Raw genomic sequence first — 10,578 nt, forward strand, 5'->3', positions numbered from 1 at the left:
TAATAATTTTATATGACACGTGCAGGAAGTAAAGATTTTAACGCTTAACCAAAAAACGTTGTGCCCGCATTGGCCGCAGGTGGAATCAAAAAAAAGAAAAAAAAATATCGAAATCTATAACTGAATCTATATAATGTGGAGGCAAGATGAATGACTGGGCGATTGGGGCAACAATTGGATTACTTAATTTATGGAAAGAAAACACTTGTCAGCGGCACAAAGGAAACACTTGGAAGCGAGCCGCAGACAAATTGTTTGCCTCATTTATTATGCCGAATAATTGAAAGAATTTGCCAGGCGATTATTTTGATTGTACCCATTCAAATCAGCTGGCCGTTTATCATCCGTCGACTCGATCAATTGCTAGCTTCGCACTCACTACTGACTGTCTAAGTACCATAAGTTCTATTGGTCCATTGCATAATGATCAACGCTGTTTTCGTAGGTGGTAGTTTGCATAAATAAAGTCTGGGTCTTGGGGATTGTGCGTCGGTAGAAATATAAATAAATATGATTAGTCAAATTGATCGATGTCCGACAATGCCGATTGGCAGGCAATCCCGTCTCTGCTTTTATTCAGCTTTATTTAACTATTTATTTACTTTTTGTCTTTGTTTCAGCGGATTTGTCAAAAAATAACTAATTTGCCAATGAAAGAAAACATATAAAATGTCATGTTTAGAGATAACACGCTGCCAAATGGCTTAGAAGAGATAAAATATTGAAGAAGTGTGAAGGGGATTAGATTGAAGAAGCGCCGAGTTTGGAAATACTCTAAAAGTATTGAGAGAGTTTACCTTTTAGTGGGTTTTCTATCATAGTATTAGAATTAATAAACAATATTTGAGATTATTAGACTTTATTTTTAAGGATTTTTCTATTTTATTATCAAGCTGAAAATATAAAATGCGTGTAAATGACCCTTTAAGCAGGGTATTAGCCTAAGCAAAATATCATATATCCAATAGCCAATAACAAGTCAGATTGGTAATGTTGGGTGATATGGCCAAAAAACTGAAGCGTGCATAATTAAAACGTTGTCTCTGACCCCTCACAAAAAAACATACACAGCCACCACTCCTAAAAACCCTCTTTCTTCGGCTTTCCGTTGCGAATGTTTAAAATCTTTATTGATGCATGCAAAGCTTATGCAACGCATCTGTGGAAAGTGGTCAGTAGTTGGATGGGATTTCCTAATACCCAAGACCCTGTCCTTCTCGTTTCCTAATGAACTCCTCTATAGCTCCAGCTGGAGTCCAAGTTCCGAAGAGAGCATTTCCCATGTCCAGAAACGATTTAAACAAGGCTGCATAATCGGTATTTGGTCTATCTACAGTGTCATCTTCCAGGGGAACGGCCAAAGTTTGAGTTGGCACGATTGTGGCAGCGATCAGAGCTGCAAAGATAAAGATGACTGCAATTCCGGAATGCATTTCAACTGGCGTTCAACTCGATTGCAGTTGCATCATCAGTGCACTTTTTATAGGGATGCATATGATCATGTGGCACTGAAAGTTGCTGACCCACTTCTCAATGTTGCAACAGTTGGTGGACTGTAATCGGACTTGTAAACTTAATACAGATTACACTGGAAAAATGTTTTCCTATTATTGATATAATGTAACATTTAATGAGTTCATCTATTTTCAATTTTAAATTCTGAAAAGCCTAAAAGAATTTTTTTTGTTGAAACTTTTCTTGAATATGGAAGCTATTTAAGAATTTCATTGTTGATATTTTTCACTGTGCAGTCATGGCAAATATTTGGCCACTTGTTCGACACGTTTATCGGCGAAAAATAAAAAAAATAAAAAATAAAACATGTGAAAAAAACATTTAAGCGGATCAGGGGCAGATATTGTGGCAAACAATTTTTCAGCTTGTCCGCTTGTTGGATGGCGCTCAAATTCCAATTTGTAGAACGCGCACCAAGGCGTTTGATATGCGTGGATCTGCGGATCTGTGCGGATCCACGCTCACATGACACCGCCAACGCCATAGCCATCCATCAATCATTTGGCCAAAAAGAGCCAACGAGCCACAAAACGCGTCTCAAGTGCAGCTGTTTAGCAGCGCTTAATGTTAATTGATCGAGCTTTTGTTTAATTAAAATTTTAGATTTGGGTCACACGATACTCAAACGTGGTCTTTGGTTTATATGCGGAAGTCAGGCCTAGCTCCTCTTCCTTCTTAACATACCCTCCCTCAATCCATCATTAACCTAAGCTAGATCATGAACTTATTGAGTAAATTATGCGGCATGTGGAAGGAATCTGGCTACAAAACGGTTTGCCGCATTTTTCAGGTCGTGTGAAAACCGAAACCAAATGAAAACGAAAGCGTTTTGAATGTTAGTACAGTAAAAGCTCTGAAGAAGAACGTTTGAATTTCTTTGAAATACTTTTGCTGCAGAATTCAATTTATTTCACATATGCAAGTCATTATTTAGTTTTGATTTTCGTTTTGTAAAAGCAATTCAATTATGAAATGGAGCAGCTTAAAATCGAATTAGTTTTAGATTAGTTTGTATAAATCATTAATTAATCAAGTTCCAAATACATTTAGTTTGTTACATTTCAATAATACATTTTCAAGGTTAACCACATTTGAATATATGTTACGCTATTGACCCAGTAAAGGTCTATAGTTTGATTACATTTGTGCCATTATAGAGAGTTTCCACTGTTGTTCAATTTCCCATTCGAACACGCCCTTAAGGAAGATAGTTGACAGCATTTTGCTGGGCTCTTTCTTTTGTGACTTTTTATTTTTTATGGACTCCAACTGATACTGTTATGCAGACTGGCAGCGGCAACATTTTCGGCAGCAGCAGGTTGTCACCGGTTTCCCAGCAGCCACATCGTCATTATCATCATCGCCATCGCCATCGCCATCATCATACGCAATCGATTGGACTTTTGTTGCTGTTTTGGTTTTGGTCGGGCTTGTATCTTCTTCTTTGACGCATATTTCGGGGTCTGAATGTCTGGCTGCCGCTGCTGCTGTTTTTTTTTTTGGATGCTGCTGCTGCTGGCCGAACTCTTTTTGGCCAAAATATTTCGATTACCTTTGGATGGTACGAGTTCAGTTCAAGTTCGCGCCTCGAACGGTTCAGTTTGCCTTGTTTTTCCGTTCCGCAGCCGGTGTCCGTTCAAGGATAATCTCGATCCCGACTGACAGGATAATGCTTTAGCCCCCGCTTCAGCTTTAGTGTGTTTTTGTGAAATTAATTAACGAAAAGTATTTCTGTGCTACGAAACGAAAAAGTTCCCAAAAACCAAAACAAAAAAATCCAATTAATTTTGGGTCCAGTTTAATTGTTATTCGGAGATATATAAGGTAAAAATGTGACTGCATGGAGAACAAATACAGATAATCATCTGCCGATCGCAAACAATAAATATATACTCATTAAAAAGCTGAGTATGACAAATGTCACACACACCCACTAAGTCGACAAAGCTTAAAGAGCAGTAAGCTCATTTTTGAACTTTAAAATATTTAGATCTTCTGATAAATTAGAGTGGAAACAAATGGTGTTGTTGGTGGCAAGTCTTGGGAAGAAAATATGATTTTGTATTTTAAATGATGAGCTCAAAAGATATTCTTCAGTTTTTGTATTTATAAAAGGACTTGTACGAAAATGTCTACAAGACGTATTTTCCCATATCCTTAATTCCCTCAATAAAATCAGATAAAATTCACTAAATATTAGAAATTGAAAATAGAATATGTTAAAAAATAGTATAGTTTTTAAAACAGTAATCCCCATTTTTACATTAGTCCATCAATATTAGTAATGTCAATATAAAGGATAAAATGTTTCGAATTTCTTTACATTCTTTGTCATTGGCTTAAAGTTAAGTACTTACTTGGCCTACATATCTGGAATGTTTTAGCTCGCATCTTTCAGAATCTCATTACTCGCTAAGAAGCTTATTTTTGTTTAATAAAAAATGGATATATAATGATTCCTAATCCGCATATGATATGTTTACATAGCAAACTTCTCGACTTCTTCAATCGAAATAGCTAAACGGATATACAAACGGCAGAACACGGAACCCCCAGATCGATGAGACAGCCAGAAGTGGCTTACTCTCAATCTCTTGTCTTACGCACTCGATTTACGTCATCTGCCCATAACTGAGCAAATTCCAAAAGATGCGGGCTCTTCAGATCTGTGGGGCAAGATCGTGAGAAGAAGAAACCAAATGGGATTGACATGGCAGGCGGAACAGAACCGAGGAGATTTAGATCCTGCTATAAATACATACGAACACTCATGAATTCCTGGGGCAGTCATCAATTCAGTTGGATGACACCCAACGCTCATGGGCTTGTCGGCGCCATGGAGTCAAAGTTAGAGATTTGCTATAATTAAATATATCCGACCGGGGTAACCCGTTCTCGTGATATCTGTTTGAAGATTTATGGTTCAATTCAAGCCCGGCTTGAAAACGTGCTGCCAATTAATTTGCACCAAAACTCAGTCAGCGATCATAAAAAGTAATGATCGAGGCATTTGAATTACAGCAACTAATATATATTTTTTTTTGTTAAGGCAGCACATTTGATGGGTCTATCCATTCTCTTTTATATTATTTTCAATGCAAAGTCTGTTATCTGAAATTTTCCTTCCCTATTCTTGGCTTCTTGTTCGGGGCTCTCATCTTAATCATCATTTGTCTGGCATTTCGGTGTTTTGATGGATCATTGAAAACAATGAGAAGTAAAACATTTTCTACAACGAATGCTTCCTCGTTGTCGGTTGTTTTTTCTGAACTCTTTTTTTTTTCATTTTTTTTTGGATCTTGTGCGTTGCTCTTGATTAGATGACCCTGAAAGTGTCGAATTGTAAATGGTCTTTGTAACGAGACTGGCGGCCAGTCCAGACCCAGCCGATAAGTACATCTCATGAAGAGAGGTCATTTTCCATTTTCCCCCCAAAAACAACATTTGCATATTGAGTGTGTGTGTGAATTGAACGGCTTCTTCAGCTTCTGGCTGAAGATGGGATCATTAAAATTCAATTAGATGTCGCTTAGATAGTCATTATAGAACTGGCCAGCTTACAGTTTGTTGACTTACGGGAAGGTTATTGACTGCCAGGGAATGTCAACGGTGGCAATGCAATTATTATGCTTGTAATTATGCTCATACAATTGTTACATCATCAGCAAATCTTATATAAACGATAGAGTTATCATTGCAAATTGGTAGACAATTAAAGAATTGTGTTGTCCCCCAAACAATGGTCAACGTTAAATTGTGCACTTATTTTAAGCATCCACTGTTGGGTTTGATTTTCGCCCGCTTTGAATGCCTATGCCTTCCAGCTGCACTAACCAAATCACAAATTTTTTATTCGCAAACAATTGCCACTGAATATTTTCATTGAACAGCTCATGGAGTGTTTTCTTTACGCTTTGCTTCCTTACACAACAATCAATGGCGAGCAATTAGAGGTAATCATTCAGGGTGAAGACAAGTGAAGATGGACCGTGTCGAGAGTTCGTTGCCTAAGTCTTTCGTTTTAATTTGCATGAAATATGAAATTTATATGTTTCTCTAGCTAGAGCCGAGTCCGCTGTCAGCACATATCATTCGGAAAACATAATAGCACCAAATGACCTCAGCAACCGATCCAAAACCCATCGAGAATTGATTGCTCAAGTGTTTAACTGGAAGCGCTGCGAATACTTGATTTCTGTTTGCGTTTAGTTTCGATTTGCTTTGGCTAATTCGGTATTAGCCACATTCTAATAAGGCCCGAGTATGATTAATAATCGCTGTCCATCAATTAAACAATGCCAAGTGATTAATGATTATGGTATGGTAAAGAAAAGAACTTATATAAACACTTCATATCGATCCGATATCGATCTTTAAATGTTCAAGAGGCTTAACATCTAGATCAAGCTTGAATTTCAGGGTCATTAAGCTGCTGCCTCCTTTTATTGTGAATGCAAAAGATAAGCCCAATCGAATTTAATTGCCATTTGATGGACACACTTGGCCATAAATGGCTCGATCTGTCGGCTGACCCCACGCAAAATTATCCGGACAGTGTTGCAAAAAAATCACCGACCACCTGTAAAAGGCATTTGTTTGGTTCACATAAATCAGTTAGCATCCGCTCGATTCGGTTACGTGAGAGCTATGGACACGCCTCGCTAATACATGTTATATGCTAATAATCTTGGACCCTTACGTGTTTCCGTTGTCCGCCGCATTTGTATGCAAATGGGCCAAAACACACATTTGAATCAATGAGTTTCGGCCCGATTCATGGTTTATCAATCAGCCTAATGAATAAAGTGTCGCAAATCGCCGCTCACGAATGTCACAATTAATCCATTTTGCATGATTTCCGTTTTGATATTCCAGCATGTGGCCACCCAGCTCCTGTCTGTGGTTGGCTCTCGTCCTCCTGGTAGGCGTGGTTAATGGGCAGAGCAGCAGTCGAGAGCACTTTGAAGATGCGGATAAGTCTAGCGAGTATACGGACCAGCAGTACGACCTAAGGCACACGATTCCCGGCGAGCCGGGTCTGGATTATCCCATTCTAAGTGCCCCGCCCAAGACGAGCTTTGTTTGCAGAGGAAGACATGAAGGTTTGTATCATTATGCTAACCTCTTTCCTTTCCATAAACTGAAATAACACTTCATATCCCATTACAGGTTATTACGCAGATGTGGAGAGTCGTTGTCAAGCCTTCCGCATTTGCGCCCACACTGCCCGATCCCCTCAAGGATTTGGTTTCCTCTGTCCCAATGGAACTCTCTTCAGCCAGAAGAACTTTGTGTGCGATTGGTACCGTAACGTGAACTGCGATGACTCCGAGAGGTATTATGAAATGAATGAGGAGAAAACCGTAGGCAGTACCCACGAGATGATGGAGCGAGTGCGTCACATGATGGAGTACCCAATGAAAACCATTTCAAAGGCTTTGCAGCAGACCAAATCTCAGTCTCAGAATCCTCATCAAAGTCTCAGCAAGGATTTAAGTGGAGCTAGCGGTGTTTTGAGTCAACCTGCTGTTATTAAGCCGAATGATATCCAGGAATCTCCTGTTGTTGGACGTGGAGAAGCTGTCAAAAGCGAGCCACTGAATGCGGGGAAAGCAGAAAGTCCGATTCAGGACAGTGAAGATGAGGGTATCTATGTGAATAGCTTGGGAGAACTTTCTTCGGATCCTGGTATTCAGTTTGATCACACCAATGCCCATATCGTGGCAGAATATCCCAGGGAATATCACTACCAAAAGCAGAAAAACTTTGCCGAGCGTGTAAATGCTGGTTTGGAGGTCTTAACCGATTCGGAATCGTCATCCGGCGAGGTAATTGCTCCCGATTATATGAAGCACATAAGAAATACCAAGGACGAAGCCGTGCAACTTGATTTGGTCTCGAATATAAACAACCTGCTGGATGAGGTATCCACCGATGTGGATCCTTCCGTTTCCGGCTATCAATCTATGGCTCCGCCGAAAGTTAAGCAGCCTTTCCGATTCTTAAGTCGTGGATTCTCAATGCATGGTGAGAATGGAAAGGGCAGCTCATCTTCGGGCTATGGCTACATTAAACCCAAACAGACGCCCAGCACTGTCAGATTTACGGTGAGTTTTAGTAGTCGATTTAAACTAACTTTGGAAACTTTCTTTCCATTTCATTATTGTCATTCTATCTTAACTTTTTGTATCTCTATCTATCTATCTTTCTGTCTATATTGCTACTCTATCAATTATCGCTTACATACGCAACTTAAAACCACAAACCACACATATACACAATAACAGCCCAATGAGATACCCACCGAAGATCAGAAATCCATCGAGCACAAACATAAGTTTTCCAAAACCACAAGTACCACATCTACGACCACTGAATCAGCCACTGATTCTTTAGAACAACTGCTGATAGCACCCACTTTACCACCCGCTGTGGATGAGGAAGTAACCACGACAGTGGCACCTGAGGTTACCTCAACCTCAGCTGCAGAACCACTTACTTTTTTGGCTCCTCCACCAGAAGTGGTGACTAACGGGGAAGTCCCGTCCATCGAGTCCATTGGACAAGCAGCTTCCCTCACTGCCAGTCTGCCCATAAGTGAGGATATAGTCGAAGTTGAACAGAGTCCCGAAAATGCTGAAAAGAGTGATGTTAATAATGAGGCAGCCAAATTGCTGCTGGCAGGTGTACAGCTCACCTCCCACAATGAAGAGAAGGTGTTGGAAAGGAACGAAATAGAGGTTACCAGTACCACAACCACTAGTCCTATTACCCCAGTAATGCTCACTTCCACCGAAGTTGTAACTGAAATTAGTAGCACCCAGGAACGTATTCGTGGTTATCGCAAGAATCGTCCTGGAGCCATGTTAAAGCGTGCCCACATACGTCCCTTGCCCACCGTGCGAACCACAACAACATCCACCACCCAAAAGACAACTTCACCCACTAAAAGTTATCTGGAACGTCTGGCAGCTAGTAGGTTGCGTCTTTCTAGACTATCGCTAGCCACCAGGAGCACTACCAGGGCAACCACGGCCATTCCAAGCACCGCAACAACACCGACCACCACGACAACTATTTCATCATTCCAACAAATACGTGGTGCTGTAGAACCCGGTCCAAATAAGAAGCTTACGGTCCGGGACATTGATCGCGAAACAAAGGTTGCTCCAAGTAAGGCCAACTGGGAAACCGTGCACAGCAACCTGCAACGGTTCCAGGTGCAACGCGGCAACCGAGTGTACACACCAGCAACAAGAGCCTCGGCCAGCAACACCAATGGTTTAATCACTAGCAGCACCACCACCACTCCTAGAAGCTATATTGTGGCTACTTCTCCCCGTTCCACAGTCACCATAAATCGCGGCAAGAGTCGCTACTCCAACTTTAAGACTCAGGCGCCAGTGCAAAGAACTCGAGGAACAACCACACCAAGGACCACAACATTGCGCCCTACTTCCTCGCTTTCCTCTCTCAACCAACACATATCAGCTATTGCATCGAACTATAATGCTGGTTATAGCTACACTCAGACACCGCAGATCAGCAAACCCATCATACAGCAGTCACCACCATCACACGTTTATGCCACACAAACGGCTAGCAATATCGCTGCGCATGCCTCTGAACCCCAAACCATATCCAGTCTTTCTCCCGCTTCCTCTTTCCTTTCCTTCGATAAGTTAACCCGTGCCATTGTTGACGAATCCGTTTTGCAGAATTTCAAGAGTGCCCAGTCGCAGGGTTCCAATCAACAGCAGCAGCGGCAGCAACATCAAAGTGCCAAGCAGCAACATCACTCTGTCAGCAGCAGCTACGTTAAGCCAGCAGCGCCAGGTAAGGAGGAGGAGATTTTAATGGATTTGTAATCCAACATGTAATCTATTTTAGCCATATCCAGTCTGACTGTTCCGCCACGTCCCCAGCAAGCTTCTCAGTTACCTGAGCTGTCTCAGATTCCTGGAATTGTAATTGCTCGTGCTGAAGGACAGCGTATTGCTCCCAACTCCGCCAGCAACATCATCTCAAACTTGGCGACTCAAGCACCCGTTACAAATGCTCAAGGCAATTCCTATGTTTCTCTTAACGATTTCCTAAGCAACAAGTTTGGCCAGAGTCCTGCAACCACCAATAATATTGCTCCTGCTGCAACTGTGCAACAGCAACAGCGTGTGCCGCAACAACAACAGCAGCATTATCAGCAGCAGACCATTCAGCAACAACGCGTGCAAAAGCAACCTGCACAGCAGCAACATGTTCAGCAACAGCAACGCCAAACTGTGTATCAGCAACCTCAATCTGTACAACAGCAACGCCAACCCGTGCAGCAGCAACAATTCAGTTTTATCTCACAGCAATACCAACAGCCTCAGCAGCAGTCAATCTACCAGCAGTATCAGCAGCCACAGCAGCAACAGCACTTCCAGTCGCAACATCAACGTTCCACGATCCACACCAATCAACAGCCATATCTGACGCCCAATATTTTTGTGCCCTACCAGCAGCAGCAGCAACAATTGCCTCAATTTCCACCTTTGGCTCCGCCCGTGTCTGTGTCCACTGGAAATATTGCCCAAGGACCGGTAATAGCTGGACGGCATGTAGATCACCTGAACGTACAGCTGCCCACGCTGGGCAATGGCTTGATACCTGGATTGCAATTGGCCCAGAAGCGCAGTGATGTGTCGGCCAGTCAGCTGCAACTCACAGATAGCAATGGTAAGGGCAGCTTCTCTGGATCTGGCAAAAGTCGGGAACGAGCCTTCTACGCCGGACGTACTTCCTACGAGGTTCCCCAAAGCAGCGTGGGTCGTCTACCCAACGATGTCACGCAACAACTACGACGGCGGTTGCGACGCTTCTGAACGAGATTTCGAGATTAACGAACTAGGACTAGAACCTTAACTTATAGCTAAATTAGTAAACTATTTATGCCTAAGCTAAGTCGACAATTACTATACTATAGAGATCACTTGTTTCAAAAATCATACTCTGTTCGTATGTATGTGTGTGTATAATTTTGCATATTTATTGATAAATAAAACGAAAAATTTACAAAAACCC

At 41.7% G+C, this 10,578-nt stretch overlaps 2 protein-coding genes across 2 annotated transcripts; one reads left to right on the forward strand and one right to left on the reverse strand.

Moving 5' to 3' along the window:
• Positions 1 to 858: 858 nt before the first annotated feature.
• LOC108112375 lies at positions 859 to 1,684 on the reverse strand. The gene has a single exon (XM_017222205.1). It carries the CDS (start codon positions 1,431 to 1,433, stop codon positions 1,194 to 1,196), a length of 240 nt encoding a protein of 79 aa, XP_017077694.1. The 5' UTR covers positions 1,434 to 1,684; the 3' UTR covers positions 859 to 1,193.
• A 1,389-nt stretch (positions 1,685 to 3,073) lies between these two features.
• On the forward strand, positions 3,074 to 10,575 carry LOC108112797 (protein split ends). Its single transcript, XM_017223084.1, has 5 exons — positions 3,074 to 3,339; positions 6,391 to 6,617; positions 6,685 to 7,622; positions 7,803 to 9,351; positions 9,406 to 10,575. Exons 2-5 carry the CDS (start codon positions 6,392 to 6,394, stop codon positions 10,377 to 10,379), a joined length of 3,687 nt encoding a protein of 1,228 aa, XP_017078573.1. The 5' UTR covers positions 3,074 to 3,339; position 6,391; the 3' UTR covers positions 10,380 to 10,575.
• Positions 10,576 to 10,578: the final 3 nt, after the last annotated feature.

Source organism: Drosophila eugracilis, unplaced genomic scaffold (assembly GCF_018153835.1).
Source record: "Drosophila eugracilis isolate 14026-0451.02 unplaced genomic scaffold, ASM1815383v1 contig_90, whole genome shotgun sequence".
In the NCBI taxonomy this organism is placed as follows: Eukaryota; Metazoa; Arthropoda; class Insecta; order Diptera; family Drosophilidae; genus Drosophila; species Drosophila eugracilis.

Coding starts and splice junctions, on each gene's coding strand:
- LOC108112375 (XM_017222205.1), bottom strand. CDS start 1,433: ATGCATTCCGGAATTGCAGTCATCTTTATCTTTGCAGCTCTGATCGCT.
- LOC108112797 (XM_017223084.1), top strand. CDS start 6,392: ATGTGGCCACCCAGCTCCTGTCTGTGGTTGGCTCTCGTCCTCCTGGTA. Junction 6,618..6,684: donor TTGCAGAGGAAGACATGAAG/GTTTGTATCATT, acceptor ATCCCATTACAG/GTTATTACGCAGATGTGGAG. Junction 7,623..7,802: donor CCAGCACTGTCAGATTTACG/GTGAGTTTTAGT, acceptor ACACAATAACAG/CCCAATGAGATACCCACCGA.